General features: G+C 36.1%; 1 protein-coding gene across 4 annotated transcripts in view; it reads left to right on the top strand.

The window, feature by feature from the left end:
• The window catches only part of KIAA1328 (KIAA1328 ortholog), a 183,537-nt gene that overhangs the window by 18,042 nt on the left and 137,554 nt on the right, over window positions 1–27,941 (top strand). For all 4 annotated transcript variants that reach the window (XR_016461996.1, XM_090131959.1, XM_090131958.1 and 1 more), the window contains exon 5: window positions 4,071–4,186. Coding sequence is in view for 3 of the 4 variants with exons in the window: in XM_090131959.1 (XP_089988085.1) it covers window positions 4,071–4,186 (116 nt within the window). In the remaining variant the exon portion in view is untranslated. The remainder of the gene's footprint in view (window positions 1–4,070; window positions 4,187–27,941) is intronic.

The following is a 27,941-nucleotide window of genomic DNA, read 5'->3' on the forward strand; positions in this document are numbered from 1 at the left end:
CAATATCAATCTTTTTATTTATGTATGTGTGCGTGTGTTACTTTAAGAGAGAATATTCTGCTGGAGTCCTCTTAATTAGTCAGGCAGTGAGACTGCAAATGAGATATCCCTAAGCTTGTATGAAAATTACTTCTCATTGATAGGTAAAGCATGCCTAGAATTATTGCATCACCAATCACGCTTACCTTTTGTACTTAAAAAGTCATTTGTAGCTATAAATTCATGCTGTGAGATCAGGTTTTGTATTATTTTGCAAGCTGCATATAATAAAATGTATCCATTGTGCACCAATTTCAATTATGGGACTGTTGGAGGGTTTTTTTTTTTTTTTTTTTTTGGTGTTATTTTTTAAATTTATACAGACTGCTTATGACACTTGAGTAAAATGTATCACATTTGCAAACAGTGCCCTTAAGACAAAATTGCTGCCATTCTGTCTTCCTGCAGTGCTGATACTAAATGTCACTGTTGCCCGCTTCTGCCAGAGGCATGTTGTGATGGAGTCTGGCATTAAATTTGTTTCATCTTTTTGGTGCACATCTTTCACTTGGAATATCCAGTTGCATTCTGTGGTTTGTGTGTGTGTTGGGCTCTGTCTGATGCACTTATCTTGGTCCTTGGTCTGTGTTTTTCCTCCTGTCACCATGCCTACTCCAGATGCCATTTTTTTTCTTGAAATTTAAAACGTGTGGTTTTCAAGAATGGTCACTAAAATGTTTTTTTTTTTTTTTAAAAAAAAAAAACTTGTTAGCAGACTAGTTTCAAGCAAATGTTCCCAAAAGGTAAATGCTCTCAACAAGAATGTGACTGATGAGTGAGGCTTCCAGTGGCTTTTTGTTTTGTCTTCTCTGTCTTAACTTGCTCAGCTACCATTCTCACTGCAGATTTTAAAAAGTGTAATGCACTACTTTTCATTTGCTCTGTCAGTGCTTCCTTTGTTTTCTTTTTCAAAGTTTGTGGGCTCTTTCAGTGAAGAGGAGTTACTTTTGTGTTTTGTCTGTAGTGTGATGTTGATGTTAGTATTGTTCTGACTCTTCCCTGTGCATGACAGTTTTCATTAGACAGATAAAACTTAGTGCTGTTGGTGTATGTGTTGCTTTAAAAATTCCACCGGGAGAGCATCAGTCTTGTATCCTCAGAGGAATGAGTCAGTTTCATCAGCAAAGTTGTTGATCAGTTGCTTCTTAAGATGAGACAGTAGCAGCAGTAAACACAGGAGCTCACCATAACTGGAACTGGTGAATAAAAAATTGTGTAAAAAATAAAGAATAATAAAAAAATAAAGATGTGTAAAAAATGAAGAAGAACCCTAAGGCTGATGTCTTAGGAGGGTCTGTTGGTATATCTACATCACTTTTATTTATTTATTTATTTTCTACTGAGTCTCCTGCAAAGTAAAAATCTTTATCTAGATGCATCTAGAATTGCATAAGCTTGGAAGTGTTGAATTTAAAACAAATATTGAACAAAGATGTGTATGTCTATGCCACAAGCTAGGTGAATGTAAATTATATACAAAGAAATATTGTAGACATTTAACAGTTCTACTGATATGACATCTTTACATTCAGTTGTCAGTCTTTATTTGCACCTGCAAGCAATGACAGTTAAGCTGAACATCAGTATGTTGCCCAGTGGAGTGGTTGCGCCCTTTGTAGATGGAGCACCTTCTTCCTTTCTCTGCTGCTTTCTGGCCATGAACAGAGGAAAAACAAGTTACAGTCCTTTTTAGGAGCATTGTGAGCCTTGAAATGTTTCTGTTTGGCAGCGGTGAAGTCCTTCATAGTTTTGCTAAGAATCTTCTGTTCTTTACTGCCAGAAGGCAAAGAAAGAAAGATATAAAAAAAAATATCACTGAGCTATGTATAGGATATGACATAAATCCAGCATAATCTGATGACATTCTTGTATTTCTTTTCTCTAACTTTCTTTTGCCACCTCCTGTGAGTAACTGTCTTCTATATCTTGCCTGCCCTTTATGAGCTGTCTTCTGCTTTGTGATACATAAACACATATTGCCACGTTTCTTCTAAGATCACTTACTGTTCTCAGTCGTTTACTGCATAAGATATGTGGCACAATATATTCATGTGTCTGTGAGTATGTCAGCCTACTGTGATCTGTGTTAAATACAAACAGAGCATGTGAATGTGATGCAGACAGATACAAGCAGCGAATCACAGAATCTGGAAATGGATGAAGCCTGTTTTAGAGCAGTTACCCTACTGCACAGTTCTTTCTTCATCAAATTTTCATGTATTATTGTTTGATTTTAATACTCCTGCTTGCCAGCATTGCCCAGTATTTCATTTGTTCTTAACCATCTTCTATTGCAATACCTGTCTTCTACTTAGTAAACAAGCATCCTTCCTTGTATAGTGTCCTGGAGACAGTACTTGTCCACTGTTTCTCTTCTAATCTTTTTTTCTGTTCTTGTTTCCTTCATGTATTTCATTTACCTGGCCATTGCTACCTTCACTGTGTTTTTTTCTGATTGATATCTTTTATTCTCTATTCTCTACTACTAACTCTAAGAAAAAATACACATGCTTATATCTTTTGCTGTTTACAGGAAGGTAGGTCATATGCTCTAGACTCTTTAGCTGATTGCTTTTGATTCAGAGCAAACGAACTGGTTTGGGTAGATGGAAAAGCCTGGGTCTGCAGCCTGTGGTATATATACCATACCTGTGACTGTATTGTGGAGCAAGGATTTATGGTTGACCACTCTCAAAAACTTGTTGCCTGCTCACATTACAGGAGTATATAGATGAGATGGATGCAGAGTTAATACAGCTGTTTCTCTTCATTGTTTATTATCTGATGTGTATAAACCCCTGTTAAGTCTTTGAGGGGAGAGAAGGGAGCCTTGGAGTGCTAGGGCATAGGGTTGTAAATAAGGCCCAGGACATATGAATAATGGAATGTTTTGATGCTAAATCCATGTCTTTTTTAACCTAACTTTATGCTTAATGGCTTGTTCCAAACTATCAAACTGTCCTAATTTATGGAATTTGATATATTCTGTATGTTATTTTTCAGCCTCTACGTTTGTAGAGAAAAGGTGCAAGTTTCGGTATTATTAATAATTTATGAATTCATGTAGTCTGTTAGAGATGTTGTGGGAAAGGCTGTAGGTTGAGCTTAGAGTTGGGGAATGCTGCCTGTTTGTAGCTCACCCTAGAGGGGTGACCTAATTGTAGTATTTATGGCTTTTCTGCTGGAATACCAGAACAATTCTGTGTCCTCTTAAGAAGGGAAGGATGATGACAAATGGTGGCTCAGGCCCTGAATGGCTTTTATGTGCGCATGTGTCTATATATAGGCACATTTTTTACAGTCACAGAATCATCAATGTGGAATGGTCATTTTGCCTATTTGATAACAGAACAACTGTTTTTACAACTCCCCTTGAGATGCAGAATAAATGATCATAGTAAAAATTTCTCACATTATAATCTTTTAATCTAGATCTAAGTATTTACACTGAGCAGCAACATGCAGGGTGCCATGGCCCAAGCAGAAAGGAGAATTTACTCCAGTGGCCTGATATTTTAAGATCCCCAGAAGAAAGCAAGCTGTTTTATTTGGAGAAAAACTAACAAGAAAAATGTTCCTTTCTTGAACTTATATTTGACCAGTAAATGTGAAAAAAGAATTAGCTTATAGATTAGGAAAGAAAGATTTTTCAATTTCCTTTCTGTCTCAGTAGCTAAGCTCACCCATTTGAATTTTCTGTCTACATGCCTTAGGCTTATATGGATCCCAATGTGTCTTCATTACAGCTGCAGAAAATCGGTCTGCTCAGACCTCATTGTGGGTTCAGAACCTTACTTTGTAGTTCCGTGCTTCCCATTAATGTGCATGCACTCTGTTGAGACCAGTGTCTTTGAAAAAATAATTTCTTGGGTACCTATATGCAACTTTCAGTGTAATATGATAGAATAAACATTATGAGAAATGGAGCTTTATGTGGCTGGGGTGGATGCATTTACCTGGAAAGCAAAGGATCTCAAAGTCGGGCATTATGTTTATGGGAATATATTTTATTTCTCTCAAATTCTTTTCAGGGTGAGTGAAGAAAAGGAGGTGACAGAAGAACGGCTGAAAGCTGAACAGGAGTCATTTGAGAAGAAGATCAGACAGCTAGAGGAACAGAATGAGCTTATCATCAAGGAAAGGGAAGATATCCTTTAAAAAAAAGTATGAAAGGGCTCACTGTCTGAAATAAAAAGTGAACTACGGCGAAATAATTGTTCTAATTTATGGCAGAGAATAAATCTGCATGTGCTGCCATTCAAAAGCAATCAGAGAGATGACTTGTCAGCATGTGATGCTGGTTCATTTGAGCTTAAAACTGCCATCCAGCTGTTCTTATGATGTTGTTTTGCTATGAAATAGATATTTGTCAACTAGAAATGACAATAAGGAATTTGTGCATTAAAATATGTTTATAGATTTTTTTCTCTTAATCCTGTTAGGTTGTTGTAATTGAGGTCTAAAATATATCTTGCACTACTCCAGTGCTTTCTGCATCCTGCGAAAGGCAACTTAAATTGAAGGCATTTATACCTATATGCTTGTACTCCGGGGTTTAGCCGGCTTGGACATTTTCTATTAATGTAGGTTTAGCTGATTTTTTTTTAATGCAGACTGTGACTTCCATTTTTGTTAAACTGCATATACTTAGTCCCAGTCCTGAAATACCAAATGCAAAATGATCTTGCAAGGAATTATAGCTTTTTTACACTGTGATGTGACACATCTTTACAAAATACTCTTGTTCATATCTCTCCAAATCTTTGATATTGATGCTTTGTTGTTTAATTCCTCAGAAGGTAGCAATTGACTACAGTGGGATATAGAAGAGACAGTTCTGCAACTGCAGTAAAAGCAAATCACATGTAATTCATCAGCAGCTGTGTAAGTAGGGAGACTACTAATACTATTGTAAAAAGCATTGATGAAAGTTAGTGTGCAGAGCTGTTTTCAGTTCTGAGTCACTCCTTGCTGAAGAAAGAAATGAAATTAGAAAAGTTGTGGAGAAAGGCTTGTTAGGATTATGGAGGTTTGCAGAACTTATTTTCTGAGAAGGGACTAGTGTGCACGTGTGTTTATGGATAGTGACTGGCCATATAGAACTAGGCTGACTTTGTGGTGAAGTGAATAGAGGAAGAGAAAATGCTGAGACAAAAAGGACTCTTCAAGCGATATGTCAGTGACAGAATAGAAATAACTGGAGACAAACAGTCCATAACTTAAATGTGAAGTTGGAGGAGGATTCTTGAAATTGTGAGGAATTGTATTTTACAATAAAGCACTGGAATGTTTGGAGGGAGGGAAGAGAGAAGGTGCTTTTTTCTGTTGGAACTTGATTGGCTTATGAAAGAAATTCTTGTGATTTGTTGTTTTTGACAGCAGGGGATTGCTGTTGATAATGCAGCAGATTCCTTTCAGCTTACTGGCACTAATACTGATAGAAAAAAGTTGTTTTGTTGTTTTGTTGTTTATACTAAATAATATACACATTTACAAGCTTGGCTGGGCATGGAACAGTTCCTGGAAAATATTAAATCTGATGTATTTAAGAGCCATTAGATATGACTACAACTCTTTCACATTGATTACACTGAAGTAAATATTTTTTACTATATTACATCTTGTGGATTCATTCAGTGCATGAATGTGGGTGGGATGTTACATTCCTGACGGATATATTCAATATATATTTATATAATTTAGGCACATAAAAATTTCACTAATTCATCTGAGGTTTACTTGATTACTGGGAAGTAGCCATGCTTGCTCTTTTTGCTTTGTTTTGTTGTTTTGTGTTTTTTTTTCTTGTTAGAAAAAGACTGCACGAGTTTGAATACCTTTGTACAGGAATTCAAGTAGTCATGGCAGAAAGTTAATGCATGCAATTTTATACTTCATAAAACTCTGTAAAGCCTAGAAATATAAAAGAAGGTTATAATTTAAAACAACGTAATTTTGACTGTTAGAATACTTGCCTGTCATCTGACCTCTGAATGCTTGTTGTAAGCTGAGGATTGATAAGAAAGACTTGTCGAAGTGGAATATAGATTCTGGCTATTTTCAAGTACAGCAACTTGAAATTCTTCTGAAATTTACAGAGTTCACTTGTAAGTAAGAAATATAATAGCATAAGGAAAAAACCTCCAAGTCTACTAAAATCAATTTTACATACTTCTCTCCCTTCCCCCCAGCCAATTTATTTTCTATAAAATTACTTTATCTAGCCCAGTATTTAAAATGATCCTACAATAATAAATCAGTGCTTCTGATATAATGGTTGTTGCAGCTATCCAGTGAAATGTAATTTCAACTTGGTAGAGGTTGAATTTGAATAACATGGGGAGTGTGTGCTTTTCCAGGGAGATGTCTTTTTTTTTTTTTTTTAATTTTCTTATAAAGGATCTTGCAGAAAGGATATGTTTTGTGTGCTTGAACTCCTTACTTTAAAAGCAGAATTTTCTCATTCTTCTATTGTTCATACGTTTGTTGCTGTTGTTCAGAGTCTCTGTGAACCCGTCTTTTCAAATTTATTGTTGTTGAGCTATAGTGAAAGCTTGGAGGGGTGAGGGCATTCTGCAGTGGTCTCACAACAGAACTTTTAAATAATGTCACAGAACTGAAAGAGGGATAGTATCTATCTGAAGTCTAAATTTACATTTGCTTTGGCCAGTAATGATTGGGTAAGGAAGCTTGCATGCAAGTTTAGTTTCTGTTCAAATGAATTGTCTACTTCTACTATGTTTGAAACTTTGTTGAGCAATCCTTACTAGTGCATCCCACTAATGGAACACAATCCTTGTGAGCATTCAGTGATTCATAAGTAGGCAGGCTGTTTGTTAAGGTTGCCAAAGGCTTATTATAGAATTAAAAAAAAAAAAAAAAAGAGATGCTTAAAATAGTCATCTAGTCTACTAGTCTTTTCCTTAAAATGCTGTTGTTAGGCCTGTTGCATTATGTGATAGTTTGGTCAAAAGCCATTTTGGCTTAGTTTTTCACATGGTGTGTCCACTTCAAAAAAGTGTACACAATTTCTTTTTATATTTAAAAAAAAAAAAAAAAGCAAAAAAATCCTTGACACAAGGTGTTAGAGTGAGTTCCAAAAATAAAACTGGATTGTAGAATCACCAAGATTGGAAAAGACCTCCAAGATCTTCTACTTCAACCATCCATCCACCACCAATGTTTCCCTACTAAACTGTGTTTCTTAGTACAACATCTAAACATATTTTACATTTTATAAACTCTTGTAGGCTTATTTCTAAAAAGTTCTGGTGCACATACTCTTTGGATATGAGATTCTTAGTGGTATAAGGTATAAATTCTGTGATTACATCTTCTGATTTTCTTATTAAAACCTACCCAGTTGGGCCCAACATTTAGACTCTGGAAGAGCCCAGTAACACGTGCTTTGGTTCTTTGAATGCATTAATCATAGGCCATCTGCACAGTATAAACGTTCCCTTTCTTGTGGACTGCTGCATCTCTGTTGTATATCCTTCTAGTCTTGGAACTAACTTCATCCCATCTGCATCATAGTTCTGCACCTGGACATGTGGAAGGAGAGACATAAGTCAAATGATGAGAATAACTTGTGGAGGAGATAGTATAGAGAGGTCAAAGAGTTTGAGGTCAAACTAGGGAAAAGGACTGTGTTTTGGATGAAAGGTGGCAAAAAAGGGAAAAAAAAAAAAAGGAAGTTGGGGCAGGCAGAGATAAGATACTTATATCTCAAAGTGGTGGAAAAGTGAATCCTTTTTCTGATAGCAAAGATTAAGCAGGAGTTAGAGTGAAAAACTGGGAAATGAGTGCTAGGACATGGCTGAAAGGAAATATTTGGAAAAGGAGGTTAATCTAGCCATGAATTATGTGAAGGAAGTGAAGCTTGTGTCTGAGTTTAGAAGTGTTTGGTTTGAGGAATCAGACTTAAAGAAGAGCCAGAATGGAGGCAGATGACCTGGAATTTGTCAGATGATTATGAGATGGCAGAACTAAAATGCATTGTGTCTGTTCAGTGTATTATAGCACACACTAAGCTTTAAAACAGAATTCTGGAGTCAGCTAATGTGAAAAGTTCACTAGCCTCTGCCTTCCCTTACATTCATGTTTAATATTTGTTTCTTGTTTCTGTATCACCAGATCATGTTGGATACATACAAACAACCTAAATTCTACCATTTTCTTTGGCAGGTTAGACTTGCAACTTAAATGTCCTCTGAAATTCTGTTATGTTTCATTTGTGTTTTCAGAATAAGCGAGAAACAGCATGCCATGTGCTCATAGGCTGTATGTGTTATCCCTTCTACTTATGCTGGGGGCTGTTAAGAGAAAAGCTTCTGACTTTTTTTCTGGCATATTTTCAAGAACCCATTATTAATTTACGTCCCAAATACGATTTAATATAAGAAATGGGGAATTATCTTTTGTAAGATGCCCCAATACTGTCATGATAGATGTCTTAGGAAAAAAAAATGAGATTATTAAGAAGCAAATGCTACTGTTATTTCAAAGCCCAAAGAAATTATGTTATGGTCTTTAGCTTTTCTTGTTATCACTATTAAGGATTTTTTTTTTTTAAATCTAAATTTGATGTTGTTGTGTAAATGCAGAATCAAAAACAGCCTTAACATTTCTGTGAATATTGTTGTGAAAGGAAAGAAAAAAGACTATTTGCTTGCCAGAACAATCATTTTGGAAAGAAAAAGAAATCATACCTAGTAATTATTTGTTTGGTTTATATTTAGAATATACCTGGATTTCTTAAGCTTTTTGGTGGAATTATTTTCAAACAGAACATGATCTGTCGGTTTGAAGACTCAGATGAGCTCATAACATAAATCCTATATGATTTAATTGGCTAGTCTAAACATGATCACGGACTGTTTGCATATCTCCTTTTTGTTGTAACTACATAAGACTATTTAATGTATTGATTTTGCATGCAGTTAACAAGAATATTAATTTATCTAAAACAGTTAATTTTCTGATACTGATGGTGAGAAAAAATATTAATTTGCTGGAAGAGTAGTGAGCTTCTTATAAACATTATCTGGACTCTTTAATAAAGTGATTTCAGTTTTTCCATAGCACTGCTCATTGTGTTACTCTCACGTACACTGGTAAATTCCTGGTACTTCCATATTTCCTCATTTTCCTATCTTTTTTGTGTTTATGTGGAATTACTGTTATTTTTAGAAGAAAAAAAATTACTGACTTGATTAATGCCAAAGAAAAAAATGATAGGAAAGCAAAGGTGAGACTATAGAATTTACCTGACTTCTTCTGTGTTATGCTTTCCTCTCTATTATGTTGCATTTGCTTTTCTGACAGTGTGGAAATAAATAGGCTTTTTTCCATTCTGTTTTCTTTTTCACTCTGACCCACCAATACTGTCATCACAACCAATGAAGCAAAATGATAGGTCTTGCACAGAAAGCCTTTGGCAGTGTGCTTTGTTTTGTTGCATGTGCGGTGCTTGTGTCCTGCTGCTTGAACCAGATATGTGTTTGTGACTAACCAGTGCCGTCCTTTGAAAAAAGACAGTTATTTTGAACTCACAAAGGCAACACACAATGTCATGTAGAAATAAGATATGGAGATTAACAGTATGGTTAAGCGTGTATAAATGACAGTTGGATCCCTCTACTGAAAAAAACTAAAGTGCAAGAAGAAAGTTTGTGTGGAAGTTAAAGGAAGCTTGTGCTGAATGCTTTTGGAAGTCAGGCTGCTTATTTAAAACTCAGTAACAGTTTTACTGTTTAATTGGCTAAGTCTAATTCTGATTTTTGGTTTTGCTTTTGTTTCTGTATGCTTAATAATTGCAAGGTAGAAATTGAGGGATTTGAATTACCTTTTTGTTCTGTTTCTCAAGTCAGCTTAGAGTTCAAAATGCATCCTTTTATGTTTATCATATATGGACATATCCTATACATTATTTTGTGTATCATAATTTGCTTGAAGGCATGTGAGTGGAATGACAAATTAGCGATTTATAATTTTCTTCTGTTTTATCCAAGCACTTCACTCTTTGAAGGTGTTTCCTTTACTGTTGTTGTAGATCTCCTGCTAGTAGATGTTTCTAAGCAACCATTACGGTCCATTGAATAAAAGCTGAACATATTAAAAAGTCCCTGAATATTTATATGCTATTCTGTAATGGCAGTATTGGCTAAATAATGTATGTATTTAAGAACTTCCTAAATGTAAAAGAATCAGTCAAGGACTATTGGGTAAATAAGATATTTTGAATTTTTCATGAACTTTTAAACTAAAACAAGGTGAAATGTACTGTAATGTTGAGTGTTCAAATGGATCAATGACTGGAGATTCATTTAGAGCTCAACTTTCTATGTTTATTTCCAGCTAGCACCTTTGAGCACAAGCTAACCACATTGTCCATATTATGAAATTGTCCAGAATCAACAGGCAGCATCTAAACAATCAACATAAGCATTTTTGAATATGAGCTTGAATATTGGCTTGTTGCTTGTGAAATGTATTGTCAGTACAGAACTATAGATGTGGGTAAAAGAAGCAGAGCTGCTGGTTTTGTAATTTATACTGGAAAGCATGGAATGACATTATTCTTTCTGTAGTTAATTTAAGAGATATTCCCATCTGGCAGCTCTGATGTAGAAATTTGGAGTCCCAGTGGGTAAATGCTGACGGGTAGCAGCATTCTCACATCTCAGAGTGTTGGTGTTTTGGAGATGCAGTCTTGCTGGCTCAAGAGCTTGAGTTATCCTCTGTTGGTAGTGTCTAGTAGGAATATACTTCACAGATATCTATACTATATAATTTGAATCTCAAAATTGGATATGATGATAAGTGAAAGTGGAGACAGGCACCCTGGGAGGATGGTGCTAGGGAGATTGCTAGGCTCTGCAGGCTAAGAAAGTCAAGGAAGGCCAAGTCCCAATGAACTGAACTTGACATGGGGTGCAGAGAAGAACAAAATGACTTCTACAGGCACATAAACCAGAAAATATATTCCGAGAAGATGTACCTCCCACAGAGGGTTATACAGTCATGCTTGTAACAGTGGACAAGGAGAAGGCTGAAGTTCTCCTGCCTGACCAACATTGTTACTTTTTATGATGGCGTAGCTGCATAAATGGACAAGGGAAGAGTCTTTGATGAACTCGAGTATGGCCTTTGACATGATCCCCCACAACATCCTACCCTCCAAATTGAAAAGATATAGATCTGGTGAGTGGACTGTTCAATGGATGAAGAACTGGTTTCAAGACTGTACTCAGACAATGATGGTCAATGTCTCAATGTCCAGATGGAGATAAGTGACAACAGGTGTCCTTCAGGGATTAGTAGTTGGACTGATGCCCTTTAATATCGTAATAAGTCACACCAACAGTGCACCCTCAGCAGGTTTGCAGATGACACCAAGAAAAGGGTTTTTTTATGTTGAGGATGCTGAAGTATTGAACAGGCTGCCCAGAGAGGTAATGTATGACCCATCAATGGAGACATTCAGGATCAGGTTGGAGGAGCTCTGAGCACTTGGTCGAGCTGTATGTGTCCCTGCTCGTTGCAGGGGAGTTGGACCAGGTGACCTTCCAACTCAGTTCTATGAGTTGCACCTGTCTGAACTTAACAAGGGAAACCTGTCATTAGAAATGTAGCTTCAGCCATGGCGATCACATACATCAGCATCAGTTTCCTTAACAAAAATGCCAGAGGTAGGTCATGAAGAAGGTATTTCCCTGTAGAAATCATCCTGTGTATCAAGTGTGAAGCACATCTTACTTTTAGGCACTCTAACGGACTAGGTTACTTACTTGCCTAAATTTTGACCCTGCTCTTGTGGCTGCTGCTGAAATGTTGATCTTTATGTATGTGAGCTTTCAAAGTGATTTTTTTTTTTTTTTTTTTGACTTATATTTTCCTTTATGACATTTGGGCTCATTTGGAAACAAAGACTGAGATCTCTTAAAAGGAGGCATAAATGGGAAAATGAGATCATTAATTGTTGAAGCTGGTACTGTAACAAATTGACTAGAAATGTGGATTCAGAGAAATTGATGTACTTTATCCTTCCAAACTAAATGAATTCTCCATCTGCTTCAGCTTCTCAACTATAATGAGGACGTTGGGCTGACTCTGCTATTGGTTTCTCTGTCTCCCTGAACTATTTAGGAAAGTTTAAACATTTCTTGCATGATTAAATACACTTTCAATAAATCAATCTCATAATAATTGTTGTTCAGGAGAGTTCATTATTCAGTTTAGTCTTTTAAATTACTGTTCTTCTTTAAAGGATTCTTCTGATGTAATGGCTTCTGCTAAATCCATTTGCCATACTCTGGCTTGTAATTACTTTAGATTTGAAGAACAAAATGAATGACTTTATTATTAATCAGTAGCAAATTTGTCTTACTGTTTTTAACCTTAGAGTGGCCTTTACTCATGAAATAGTTTTAATTGTCTAGATAGCAAAACAATTCATATCTCTCTTTCAGCAGAGATTCAGTGAAAGCAATTGCATAATTTTGTATATTTTCTTCTACCATGCTCTACCTTCCTTTCCATCCCCAGATATTTGTCATGGGGACTGTCTTCATGTGTGTTTGCTGTTGAATGCTGTCAACAGCTGTCTCTGAAAGTCTGGTTTTGCTACCTGTTCCAAGGCTGTAATTTTTTCAGACTGTGCCAGTACTTCTTTTGTGTATGCTGTGGGGAGTACACAGCACTTAAATACAGCATTAATTTAATGTTGGCTACTCCACTGACTGTTGATCTAAATGAATTTTCTCAGTGTTCATGCACGATGAAAATTGGAATGATTTCTGTCTTCCTATTGTTGTGGGATTTCATAGTTATTGACAATGCTTTTGGAGCTGCGAGTCTGTGTTGTGATTTTTTGTAGCAAAATGCCACCTTGGATTAAAGTTGTCTAGCTGCTGAGCTGTCCTGTGTGTATCTCCTTATTTAGTCCCCAGTGTTTAGCATCAGTTCTCTGTCTATAGCAGTGTTTTCAAACCCATCCTTAATTTCAAGCTGCCAGTCAATGCAAACTAATATAAAAGCATTTTCAGCTTTGCTAAACTTGTTAGGATCTGGTAGATGTTGCATTAATATCTCATTTTCAGAAACTGCTTGGATAATGATAGTGGGCTAGTTGCAGAGTTAAAGACATTCAATAAATCTCAGCTTTTAATATTTGGAGGGATTCATTCCTGTAACAGCTTTGTGTTGATTTTGTTTCCAGAATCAAATGTAATGTTTAACCAAGGCTAAGAATCTTTCAAATAATGCTGAGGAATTGTAGCAAACCTCCAAAGAGTAATGAATAGTATCTTTGAAATCTTAATTCTCTGGCTCTCTAGGAGGCCATTAAAAGTTTAAGTGTGAAACTGAATGGAATTTGTCAAGATACTATAGCTTCTTAGAGCACTTCCGTCTATACCTTTTACTCATAAACCTGTTGTTCATGCTTCCTTGTTGTGGTTTCAAGAATAGTGCTTTTTCATTTCTTATCTGTCTTTTCATATTCACATACTAGGTGTATGTTTATTTAAAAGTATTTTTAATTGTAATAATGGAAAGTTTTTACTGGGGGCTGTATCGCCACTTTCATTGTATATATGTCACCAGTTTTACATAAAGGTTAGCTCTTTCTTGGGACAAAAATACCCCAGGGTTATAGCACAGGGAGTACAGTTGTAGTAATAAAGATTATGTTGCTGATAAGTTCCCCTCAAGGCCCCATGATGGTAATACCTCTATATTTTGTCTTTAAAGAAAACTGCTGAGAGGCAATAATTTTTTTTGTATGTGTCCCATTTTCATTAATGCATGGTAATTGATGGAGTTGCAGTGACTTGTAACAGTAATGAGTTCTAAACATAAGAATGCACTCCTTTCTAATAAGTGAGCACTGCTGGGGTTTAAAAGCGTACTAAATCAGTTGCTTTAGTATGAATTTATTAGTTTTTTTCAGCATTAGCTTTAATAGTAGTTATTTACATAAGCGTACATCCCATTAACCGCCATCAGGGCTGGAAAACATGCTGAACTGTTCATATTTTCATATAATTATTGAACATAATGGTTTCATTTGCATTTCTAAACAGTGATGTTTCTGTCAGGCTTGGAAATAGTGTCTTTACGCAGTCCCTATTTCACATCCACTTATTTGACATCGTTAAATTTTATGCTAATGTGCTTCCCTAGAATATCATCAGTAGGACAGATGCTTGCGCTTTAATATACAAATCAGAGATGCTTTTCCCTCCCCCCTCCTCTGAACTGCAAAAGAAATAAAAAAAGCATATCTGCACTTTTTAGATATAGTTTGTTTCATTCCAAATAATCTGTAAGAAATGAAACTTAGCTCTTACCCCTGCTAGTCACTTCTGAGTATTGTAGTGGATACCCTGTTTGTGAAAGGTAGGGAATAATCTTCTCCATGGAGGAGCAAGAGTCTTGTAAAATTCATGGTAGTGGCTGTGGGAAACTAAAATATTGTAACCTTGAGATTGCCTTGTGTCTAGGGCGTGGAGCCTTGTGCAGCAAGTTGCTGAACGAGGCAGGTAGTCCATGGACTGCCCTTCCTGGAAGTAGACCATCACTGTACAGAAGGGTTGGGAAAGGAAAAGTCTCAACTTCGCAGCTGTTTTACTTTTCTAAAAAGATGTTTTGCTGAGTCTGGTGACTCAGTGCTTGTCTGCAGAAGTGTACTTGAAATTCTACATTGTTAAGTTGTTAGTTTTACATTTAAAATAGCTTTTCTTGGTTTTTATAATTCCACAGATGGGTAGAGGTATATGAGCCGCTCCCTGAATGGTTATTGCATGATCAGTATTGTATTGTACTCCTTGAATGTATGTGTATCAGAAAAGATTTGATACTTGGCATGGAGTTAACAGTGGAAGCAGAACATCAGTAACCTAAGAGAGAGTGCTGATAATTGCAGTTTTGTATGAGGAAATAACTGAGTAAAAGAACCAAAGCGCTACCATCAGCAAAACCACACTGCTTTTCTTTCATTTTAAAAATGAAATGAATACTTCACAACGTGTTCCGTTTGAGTTTTATCTTAAGATTACTTTCTTACTGTTTTAAGTAAAGTACCAAAGTTGGGGCAGATGAGTGCAGCATGCAGTCATGATTGTCACAGAAAAGATTAAATATGAAGATGTGTATGATGTTGCATAAGAACCAATCATGACCTGATTAAACAAGAATGGAAACCCAGTGAATTTCAAGCTCAGTGCCGTGCTTTTAGTGACTTACAGTATGTGACACTGGGTGATTCTTTTCTCTCCTATATGTGTTTAAAGATTTGAGGTGCTGCTTGCTGGCCTTTCTATGACGTGAAAGGTTAAATGTATGCATGCTCATTTATGGTGTTTTATGGATACCTCTGGCTTTTTTGTGGTAAATCTTAAATTAAAGTGTTTGAGCCAAGCATAAGACTTAAATTTGTTACTTTCATTGTGTATTATACATAAAAAAACAAAAAACCAAAAATGCTTCTCTTCTATGACATCCCCATGAAGAAGGCTTGAAGGAGGCGCTCACAATCAAAAGGGGTTTGGGCTGAAATGAAAAGGCATATTTTATGCATAAAGGACCACGTGAGCGCACTGGAGATATACTCTGATGGGTTCTGGGCTTATGGTGTCTTTAATTATAGATGATTAACAATTTGCTAGTTGCTTTGCAGGCAAGTATAGAGACAAAAATCCCTACTGGGAAATGCTTGCAGTCTAAGACCTCATTCTGGGGGTGTGTGAATCTCAACATTACAGCTCTATTTCAGATCAAGAGAAGTAGCAATATTAAAATGTCAACAACAACAAAAAATCCATTTATGTTATTTCAGGGAGAACCACTGTATGTTTGAAGTATATCTCTATTACGATTTTGAGCTTGAAACAGAGCAAACAACCAGTTTATAGCAAATGATTGGGAATGCTTTCTGGTAAGCCTTTTAATCAGGATTGAAATACTATCTACCAAAGCAAAGTAACAGCTGGTGAAGTGTGCTAACTTCATCTGTAGAGTATAGAGGAATTTAAAGAAAGCACCTCTGTCACACAGAGTAGAGTGTTGTACTGCACAGATTCTGAAGTGACCTCTTGTGAACTTCTCATTTGAATCCTGAAAGGAAGACTCTAGTTAATTGTCAGATATCCATATTTTAATATGTGACCATAAAAGGGTAAAGTATGATGATTTTTAACATCAGAAGATTAACATTTTACCTTTAAATAAAATATGATTAACTGGTACAGAATTAAAAGTAACAGAACTGAAATATTCAAACTATGACATTGTGGTGTCAGATTATACATCAAGTGTGACAGTTTAAGTACTGAAGTGATTTAAAAATGAGCCAGCTGAAGGACGTAGATCCCAAGCATCGAGAATAAAATGGAATGAAACAATTGTGGCTATCAAAACTTTCTCGTACCCTTCTGGCTGAAGGAACCAGGTAATCAAAGTCTAGTGTTTTTCACGGTGACTGCATCTTGCCTGGTGCCAAAGCAGGTGCAGCAAGGGAACTGTCGGCATGCTACGACGGCATCCCACGCTATGATTTGAAGCCTGCCAGATGATGATTATGTTTAAATTTAATTGCCAGGCAAGACTATTGCTTCTGTATTCATCTACATCTAGCAAGGTTCAAATATGATTGATCCAGCAATGCGTCTTGTCTTTCAGTGTTTTACAGTCAGCCAAGCTTCCTATTATCTCTATACTGTCTCTGGTAAATTGGCATATGTTTTGATAAATGAAACCACATACTTACCATTGGAAGTACTTAGTATTACTGTTTGAAAATCTGAAAATGCCACTGTGAGGGTTTGTCATTTGACTTCTGCATATTTTAAATCCTTGTTAGTAAAATTATTCTTTCCCCACTTAGTAGTTCTGCAAAGTCAGCTTGGAACTTGGCAGTGAAGTGACACCTCGCTGTCATCAGAAGTCCACCACACATGAATTTTTGAGCATAGTTTGGGCATTTAATAGATCTTGTAAATGTTTTCAGCAGGTTTGTGCATGCTAAGCTATGGCACTTTTAAACTGCTTATGGTGCCTCAAAAAGAGGAATGGAACTGCTCATGTTCCACAACAGTTAAAGGAATGGTAAAAAGGAAAAAAATGGGAAATGTGAGGTCAAAATAATGCGCAAGTCTAAGTGAGCAGGATACTAAAATAAGAGGCTGCTACTTTTATGCGGTTACTTCTGGGAGTAGAACTTTAGTAATTATGTAAAAATGTGAACAAAACACTTAACAGCTTTCATGTTACATGACCTCTCCCAGTTACATTGTTCAGAAGTTTTTGTGAATTTATTCATATTTTATTATCTTCAGGGAGAACTTTTCTCTTGCTGTAAATACTGTTAGCTACATCCTTAGATCCTTTTAATGATGTTGTTCATCTTATCATAGGAGTGCAGAATAAGACTCAAGTGAACACAGCTCAGAATGTCCAGCTGTCACTTCAGGTAACTAGACATCTCCTGTGAGGTCTCACTGCTGTGTTTCAATGCAAGTACTTGTATCTAATGCTCTTGTACTGTAACTCTTTGCTGTACACACCAATATATCTGCAGAATAACTTTTTTTCTTATGAATACAAGAAATTAGAAATATTTTTCTAGTCATCTGCAGATAGAAGTTAAAGGAGTAAGAAATATAAACTTTCACTTTGATTGTGGAAGGTGTTGTGTGATGTTATATCTGATGGTGTGGAATGTGTTTAGTTACCTCGGAAAGCTCCCTAGTTTCCCCAGAGAGCCATTTTGGTACATGGCTCTGATCTTGGGATCTGTGCATGGCTCATGAATCCTTAACTGATTATAATGAACTGTTTATATTGAACATGTTGGCCAAGTTCAAGTTGTGTAATACACTCCCTTTTTTCTTTCTGGCAGCAGCCACAGGACAGCCCAAGGAATAGAATACATTGCAATAGAATTACGTTGTTCTGACAGGATGGTGAACATGCCAGAGATTCTCCTGGCTCACCTGCAGGGACAGAGGACCATCACGACCCTTCTGGCTTTCTCTGCCATGAGAGCATGTTTCTTTTCATAAAGTGGTGAAAACCATAGAATCCCCAAGGCTGGAAAAGACCTCCAAGATCATGTGGTGTAACTGTCCACCTACCACTAATACTTCCCCACTAAAAAATCTGTATTGCTTCACTTGTTAATTTTCTGCAGGATATCATGTTTGAAGGATCAGTATTTCAAAAGATCTCCTATTTTTGTTGTTGTTGTTTTTTAATTTCCAACTTTTTAATTTCCAACCAAGACTTAATCACACCTAACTTAAACATACTTGATCTGATTGATTTCCAAATTAGAACAGGCTAGAAATCTTGGTGAAATCATAGAACGTTGAGAAGAATCGTATGACTGAAAAATCAGAGGAATTAGCAGTATTACCTTTTAATTGGGATCTGTTTTGTTTTCTTAGATGTGGAAGACACCCTCGTAAACTTCGTACTTGCAAAGCTACATAGCAAAGCTTTTATGTTGTTAAAGGTTGTTCCCAAAAATCTAACTTAAATTTTAAATCCACTTATATGCTATAATTAAGGTTTGGTGCTTTTAAGTAGCAGACTACCTATGAGGAGAAAGTGGAAAACTGGGAAAGCATTGTCCACATGTTTTTTAAGGAGCAGATAAATTATGTGTGACTTTAAATGAGTCTTTAGACTTCAACCGTATCAAAGGTATCTATCACATTTCCTTATTTAGGAATCCTCTTCAGCCTTAGTTTCTTATCAGGTAGGGAAGATGTGGAACACCACTGCAGACATTCTTTTGGCAGTTTTTCTAGAGCGTCATACTATTCTGAATGGTTTAAATTTTGAGAGAAAAAAACATCATCTAGCTGAATTTGCATTAGCTGTGTAGTTTCAGGTGTCTGAAATGTTAGTGGCACTGCTCACAATAAAGTCAGGAGCCCTGACATCATGAGCTTTCTCTCTTAAATACCACAATAAGCTAGTCAGAAGTTTGGGATTACAGTCTGCAACAGATTAATTTTTCATACAGTGCATCTAGGAAGTCACATGTTTGTCTCATTGGGATTTTTTTTTTTCCACTGAGAAAACAAATGTGTAGCTGAAGCCATTCTGGAAAAAAATTGCAGGAAAATTAACTATTAATTCAGAGTTGCTAAATGCTGTCTTTGGGTGTTTAGTTGGGTCTGTGACCTCAGCTATCCCGTTCGGGATCGATTTGTAACCTTTTTTCAGTGACATATCTGTTTCACTCTTCTCTTTGTTGATGCTGAAATAGGTTTTTAGCTAATATTTCATAGAACACATAGGAAAGTTCTGCAATTTATATCTTATGGGAGGAGTCATTTTCTGCTTCTTCTCAAAAGTAGATAAAATTTGGGTAACTTTTGCATTGCAGTTCATTTTTGTCATAAAATTGTTGTGAGCATGGTAAAAAAAGTGGCATTTTGTCTCCAGTAAATTTGTTCGCCTCAAGAGCAATCAGAATTGTGTTTGTGAACTGTAACACATGAGGATTCATTCTCTTCCTTTCTCTTTATAACAGCATATTGCTTGAGGTATTCTTTTACTTACTTTTTCTGTCAGTGTCAAGAATTTTATTTTAATGGGTTTGTGAAATCTGGAGGCTTATGGAAGATTAGTGTATCTGCAAGAAGTTTTATGAATGCTTTTGAAGAATATATGAAAGTATATCTAATATCCTCTTCAGTATTTGGGCCTGCTTGCCACATGAAGTGAAACTTCATTTTCTAGGAAACTTCACTGATCAGGAAGGCAGTATAGTATGCATTTTGTCTAGAACGTCATTAGTCCTATCTGTTATCTAACCCTAATGTGTTTTTTTCTGTTTCCCCCCCCCCAAATTCTGCTGGATGTGGATCTGTTCCATTGCTAGCAGTTTGGATTAAAAGTTGACGGATTATGTTATGTTATGTACTTGCCATAGGGTGATTCTGTCAGGCTGTAATGTTCAGACTGTAGTGCAGTAGCCAGTGACAATGCAAGCTGTAAAGCAGAACGTTGGTCTCTACTAAGGAGACCAACCTATAAATTGATGCAAATTGATATACAGTGTTTAATCTTCTTGTCTCCCACGTTTTCAGTCATAGAGGTTTGAATGTGCTACAAATTGAGAAACTATACATATAGAATTCTGTCTCTAGTATTGATGTATTGGAATATATTCCAGAATTTGTTGAAATTTTTTATTCCTCTTTGGGATTTGAGTTCTCAGTTTTATCTCAAACAGTGCGAATTTTCTAGAATTTGTCTGGTTTTGCTGTAAACAAGCAGTAATTCTTCCATGCTTCTGATCTTCTGAAGCAGAACAATCATCAGAGCATTTTTTATAAGACTACAAGCATCTATGTTTCGTGTTTAAAAAGCTAATTTGAGAATCGATTGTAATACCAATCCTTGTGCCAAGAAAGGTCTTTTATAACAAGAGAGCAATTCACTTAAACATTTTCATACATTAAGCTGCATTGGATGCACATTAATGAAAGTGATGCATAGAGAAGATGGTGTCACACTGCAAAATGGTTATCTGGTTGTTTTCAGTGGCCTGGCAGAACTCCATTATGAAAGGTTCTGAGTGCAGACTGGCTGTGATGAACTTGTATACCAGATCATCTGTCAGAACCCTAGTCAGCTGGGACCAGACTTGCTGACAGACACAAGACTCTTAGTATAAACATGCGGTGCTTTATCTTTTATTTAAAACTCAGTCAAGTCCTTGTTCTGTAAGTTTAATACAGATGTAGTCTCCATTGCTGCAGTGTCAGTTTTCCTATAGTTTTGTGCAGAATGTTGAATGCTGTAATGCTTCATTCTGTGAAAGAGATCAGTTAGGAGTCTTGAAAAATTCAGCAATGCTGGAAAATAAATTTGGATTTGGTATTCGTTTACATAAGGAATTTCCCTCACAGGTTCTGCGGTCTTGTTTCGGTTAAATAAACTGGCATATGTGAAAAGTATAAGAGTATGTGTAGTGGTTAGAGCATCAGTCTCAATGCAGGAAATTGTTGTTAATTGTTCCTCATGTTGTAAATTACAGTACATCTTCAGTAGAAGAGGACATGATTTCTGATGTCTCTAAGATTGTATTCTTTAAGTCATTTCATGGATCAAGAATAGGAATCTGTTCTGTTAAGCCTGTTTGACTGTGTATCATTACTACATGAGCAGCCAATATAAATAAAATAAGGACAAATTGCTTTTTTGTTTAGAACTGGATAAAAATGAAATTTTGCACTTTGTAGGGTTTGAAATTCAGTTTTGTTCCAACAAAGTGTATTTCAAGCAATTTGGAAGACTTACGTGATGGCATTTCTTTAACATCCTGCCAACACATGATAAGATATGTTGTAGTCCTGTGGTCCTCTCTAATAGAAGTGATCTATTTATTTTTTTCTTAAATGTGCATGAGTCTTTATTTGTACCATGCACAGTGTCTCAATACTGGATGTCAGCAATCCTTTATGTTGAAAACATAGTGGACTTTTGACTGCTTCTGTATCTTTATGGTCTCATTACTATGAGCAAAAGAGGACAATTTTTATATGTAAGCGTATGAAATTTAAGCCAGCAAGCCTAGCAAGCAACTGTGCATTGATGCAAATGAATATAATTTCAGGATAGAAAAAGGATTTTCATAAGTTTCTGAAAATGTTTCTTTCTTCTTCTTATTTCTACCTTGTGGAAAAGTTGTTTTGACAAAGCTTGGTTCAGCAGTTTATGTGCATGGTTGATAGAAGCAGACCTGAAAGAGATCGTTAGGTCTCCTGTGCTTTCCATACAGAAGATGGGACACAACCTTTCTCTCTGGGTTCCTGTTCTTTGTCCAGATGACCTGAATTTGATGTTCAGATTTTCATCCTGACTTGGAGGCTTTGCCATAGCTGTAAGCCTTTCTCTGGGCTAGTAATTTGGATTGCTTCTCATTCAACAAAGTAAGCTCTTCTGTGTCTGTTGCAGATAAGCCTTCCAAGCTGGCACACATTTGCTCAGTATTCTCACCTGTGATTTGTGAAATTATCACAGTTGGGGTATCCATCCCACAGATTTCTGGCAAAGTTCTCGGGAGTGGGGAAGTCAGGCGAATTTCAAAGGCCCACAGGTTTATTGAGGGAAGGTGGTGGGTAGGGTATTTGACCAGGATAAACTGCAACACCAGTAAACTTTTAACTGAGGTGGCATTAATGCAGCACGAGTGAAATAGCATTTAGAGTTAATGAAACTAGTTTTAGCAGTATCTGCAGTGCTTTTTGTGTGTGAACGTGTGACATTTTACAAGTGCATTGCAAAGGCTAAATTGATTCTTAGAAGAATACATTTCTCTAGTACAGACAAGACCTAATAGATCTTTTTCCTAGATAGCAGACTTAACTTTTTCTTAATTTTCTCTCTTGATTAAACTACTGAATGGGGTGAAGTTTCCACTAAATGTCTGCTCAAAACAAGCTTAGAGAAAATGGAATGTCAGCCTTAAAAATGTCACTTTAATATGGTTTGACATGATAAGGTCTTAAAAGTCTCCTAACGATATATGATGGAGTACATATGCTTGCTGTGTTTGGAATCAGTGTGTGCAGGGACGTGTATTCACAAAATGGATGAGACAGTGTTGAGCAGAATGCTTGGAATAAAGAACACTGGCAAAGAAAGGGAGAACTGACTGGCAAACTCAAAATACAGAGGTGGGTGAAAGGCACCTGAATAGTCAATATGGAAAACAAAAAAAAAATGAGACTGCTAGGACAAAGGAGTGTGTTTTCTATTAATGAGAAAATATGGTAACAATTTGCTGATTAGGTTTTCTAAGTGAAATAGTGCAATTCTGAAAGGTATTTATGCTTTTAGGTCTGGAATGTGAAATTTTTTCTCTTTGTGTGTGCACAAACACGTGTATTCTAACTTTTTTTTTTTATAGCACTGACTGCGTATTTAGTACAGAAGATATTCTGGTTTTGGTAAGTTGGTTTTTGTCTATCTGTAAAATTCTGCTGACTTCTCTTTTGGTTCCAAATACTTGACTGATTATTGAATTCCATGCATTTGTGAGTACATCAGAAGTCTTACTGAACAATTAGTGTCTGGAAAATCAAGGAAAGGCACATGTCATGCATCTGCCACATGTTTAAATCACATTTTAAAAAAGCCATCTGTTTTACAGTTAATTTTTAGGGCACTCTTTACACAGCAGAGCAGTATACCCATTAATAAGGAAGATACAAAAAATTTTTGCACATATATTAGGAGTGAAGTTTATTTTATTTTTATGTATGGGTGTACACACATGTATGTGTGTATATGTACATACATTTGTATCTACATATACATGTATTAACCAGATTCCTTAGTCTCTTTCTAAATGTCAAAACACTGAATATTTAAGCTTGTGAGTAAGCTACAGTCTGGACAAAGGCCATAGTTCTTCACGCTCGGTTGAGGACAGTAGCCACTTAAATGACTTATAATTTTTATTTGTACATGTTTTTCTGCTCTTAATTTTGAAATCTGGGTAAGATTTCTTTGGAATGGCTTATGTCCACTTACGTGTTTTATTAATATTATTTTTTGCAATATTGTGTTACAGGTTTGGGGATTTTTTTTTTTTTTTATTCAGAGCAGGCATATTGTAGTTATGCTTTACTTATTTGAATTTGCTATCTAAGACAAAGTTATGGGAAACATTTATTGTGTATTTAATGGTAGTGGGCAAATTCCCCCAGACCATCTAAATTTGTTTAATATCCCCCTACAGTGTTTGGACAATAGACTAATGTTATTAGATACTATGAATCAAAGTTAAATTGAGGGTATAAATCATGTTTAAACTGCAGAATAAAATCACATTGATGTGAAAGCGCAAGTAAGTGTAGGAAGCCATAAGATAAAATGATTTCAGATTCTTGATTAAAATATGTACAGACTTGTTAAACCTTTTGTGATAAATGTGAGATTTTCACAGCTAGTGCCTCCCGTGTTTCCCCATAGGTAAGGGTACCCCTTGTGTATTTGCACTTTACTGATGTGGTAAAATTTGGGCCCAGCGATACTGTGTTCCGAATGCATCTGTTCAGCAGTTCAGTATTCAGCTAAGCTGTTGTGGAGGGTCCCTTGCTTTTGCATTGAAGCTTAAGGAGAAGTGGAGATGTTCATCCTACCAGGAGGGGAGGATGCTGTTCTTTCTGTTAGTACATGATTCCTTCTGGTTCTGTCTTTATATTATTCTCTCAGACGCTTCAGACAGTGGCTCTGGTAGGTTGCAGGAGTTTGCAAGAGAAGCAGCCACACTTCTGTTTGTTGGATCAATAAGCATAGGGAAAAAGAAATCACATAAATAGTGGTTAATGAAATGAAACTTTACAAAGATTTCTGTGGATTTGATCAGTGGAGGTTACGTTAGAAGAACAAAAGTAATTCATCCTGAAGGATTAAAAACTTTCACGCTTTTTTTCCCTTCCAAGATAGAGAGCATGATGTGGAAGCATTTCTGAGCAGAGTTTGCTTTCTGTGAACTGTGCTTTTTTTTTTTTTCCAGATGACAAATGTTTTTGCATTCTATTAGCAACTATGGGATGTCTGAGTGCCCACCTATACCAAGCTCTGAGTTTTTAGTGTCCCACTGTGTTGTTTGAGACAGTGCTTTAGTAGCAGTTGATTTCAGCTAAGGTAGATGTGAAAATGTGTGTTTGAATACACGTAGGTATCTGTTCAAATACCTGGATAGTAGGCCAGATTAGCAGGATATACGTATCTCTGCATCCCCTTGGGTATGTCTGTCTGTGCATCCAAAGTAGATGCATGCTGGTATAATTAGAATTTATCTGAACAACATAGGCCAGGCCCAGAGTTACCAATTTATTGTGTACCTGACTGCCACTGTACAGTATGGCAAATGTTTAATGCAGAAGCATGGGAGTCTGTCTGGTAAAATATTAAATCTGAGAGAGCAATGAGAAATGTAAGATAAGGTTGCTAAATGTAATTCAAAGCCAAACACCTCTTAAAACAATAAAACTTCCCTCACACAGTTGGTGTTATCAGGTTCTGTGATTTCCAGTTGAACTCTTTATACGTGTGCTGACCTCTATGCAGAAGAATCTTTTCAGTAATCCATGTTGTTATCAGTGCATTGATTTAAAAATCTTAACTCTGCACACTGAGCAACTGGATAGTAAACAAGCCTTGTTACTTATCTTTACCTTAGACTTTATGTGCAGACTTTAATACCTTATTCATATAAGGTCTGACCTTTTCTACAGTTGCAAACAAGCCTCCAAATAAACCTTGAATTATTAAACTACCCTCTAAGTGAATGTAATGCAGATCTCATGCTATTTTAGGTTTCTGTAGCTTCCATTCCTGTCTTACAGAAATGTATCCAAATGGCAAATCTATTCTTCATAAGCAAAGTAGCTTTATATTTTCCCAATTAGGAAGAAAAAAAAAAAAATCAGTTGAAGCTTTTGTTTGAGCAGTGCTGAGATCCTATAATAAACATTATGGGCATGGAAGAAACTTTCATTCACATGTTAATAGGCATATGAGGATCTGTTTCAAGTCATATTACAGGACTGCTGCTGTAATAAAAATTGGAGATTGTATTCTAAATTAGTAGCATCAGTCTAGTGACAAGCTCATGTTCTAGTAACTGTTCTGTTTCTATTTAATCGCATGCGTGTGTGAAGCAAATATTGTCAGGTTGCAGCAGAGAGAGTATTTTTATTTGCATTGTATTAGCAATTCATGACAGTAAGGTGAAACCAGCAGAGATGGGCTGAGAATCTGTTATGCTGAGCATGACTGTATCTTGCACTGAAGATGTCTGTTCTCTGGACTGGTGGTCAGACTCATGAATTCCCAGGCTTGAATTGCTGAGGTTGATAAATGGGAGTTTGGGTTTTGTGGGGGGAAAAAGAGGATCTGTATTATTCAGCTGGGGGGGGAGAGGACTGAATATCTGATGGTGGGCATACATATTCTATCTTGAAAGCTAAAATTGTTGGAATTAAAAAAAAAAAAAAGCTACATTTCGATTTGTCATTTTAAGTTTGCCCTTAAGTGCCAGTCTGAGGTATATCTGCAACTGCTTCTGTTGAATAGTGTAAAGGTTTGACTTGTATCATTTTCAATGGCTTTTGAAAGATTTCTGTGCTCTCTGAAAGCATACTGCATTCATTTATGACTGTGGTGTACATACTGGAGTGGAGATGGCCTTGATTTATACTGCTTCACTACATGCACCTCCTGGCTTAAGATGCAGTTCCCAATTTAGAATTTCAGTCACTTTCCTGATTATAAGGGTGCATAGGATGGCAGAAAAATCATGCTTAGTGCTTTCCAGGATGCCACAACTTGTGTTTAAGACTATAGGAGTTCAGATATTCAATTCCTTTAAAGAAAATGCTTGAAAGTTTGGTACAGATAACATGAAATAGGAGTTGTTAACCACATTGCTCATGGCAAAATTGAGATTGAGCACAAGAAGTTGTTTTTCACCTAGATATGCAGTGACATAAACTGTGACAAAGACGCAGTGACAAAAATGACTCAAGTGGTGGGAGGAGCTTGTTATTCAAACCACTCTAGGAATTATTATCATGTCTACAAGTGACATTTTTTGTTTGCAATGCTAAGACATTCATTATTTATTTTTGGGATGTTTCCATTTTCAGTTATACATTCATTTATTTATTGTTGATAATGAACGGTATGTTCTAAAACATTCAGAATATGTGGCATGAGTAGGGCAAAGTTTGCATTGAAATCTTCGTTTTGGCTTGCCTCCCTGCCTGTTACTTTTTTATTGTGAACCTTAACAGAGGATTAAATTTTTCACATTTATTTTGCCTTAGGTTTTGATGTATTTCAGTGAAGTTGACAACCCTTACATTATTGCCTTAAGAGCCACAGAAAAGTATTCACTGTCTTGAAAGAGACCACTTTACTGTGTCTCGCTGAAATGCTTGAGAATATACAAGAATTTATATTCTAAAACTATAATTCTAGGCTTGTCATTATTGCTTGTCTGGGCAATAATTTGAGGCTTGTCATCACAGAAAGGCACCTTCACACATCTTTAATTTCTGTAACTAGTTTTAATAATTTCCCTGGGACCATCTTGAAAATAGACCTTTTCTCAGTTATATCTTGGTTATGCAGGTCAAATTGATTTATTTTTTGCTATCACTTTTTTTGTGATCTGGATAAGCATACATAAACATGAAATTGTGGATATTAAACTGTACCTACCATTTTATGTTCTTTCCCATGCAACTTCTTCCTTTTTGAGAGGATGAACCATAAAAACAACCTGATGCATAACTACTTTTAGACATAGGACTATGTAATTTAGTCTTGTCTGTATAGAAACTCTGGTAATTCTGAGAAATGTTCCAGTTATAATAATGTTGTATAGAACTCTACATGAACTGGGAAATTATAGCATGTTGTTAAATGTAAAATTACACTTAGTTCTTTGAAGTGGGGTGCTGTGGGAGAGATGGGAAATCTCAGGGTTTTATTGTACTTTGCAGACTATGAAAAAATAGTACAAAACTTTGTCTGTATGCATCTTGTTTTTTTCCCTTCAGTGATTATAAAACCTAAATGATGATGAGTTTCTCTATAATGCTTGCTTTGAGAGCATACAGGGTTACTGAATTAAAGCAGTTGAAACACTGAATGGTCAACTTTTAAAATATGACTAGGAGGTGCAAAGAGTTCCATACTGTATGTACAAATAAAAAATGTGTGTATGGAGCCAGTGGGTATGTATCTGTGTTTAATGTTGTACGCTGCCTCTTCTCAATCTTTTGACTATATTTGAATCGTCTTCTTCTAATTTCTACTTTCTTATAACTAATTTACATAATGCTGCTTCCTGCTTAAAA

Source organism: Phasianus colchicus, chromosome Z (genome assembly GCF_987193195.1).
Source record: "Phasianus colchicus chromosome Z, bPhaCol1.hap1.1, whole genome shotgun sequence".
Classification (NCBI taxonomy): domain Eukaryota; kingdom Metazoa; phylum Chordata; class Aves; order Galliformes; family Phasianidae; genus Phasianus; species Phasianus colchicus.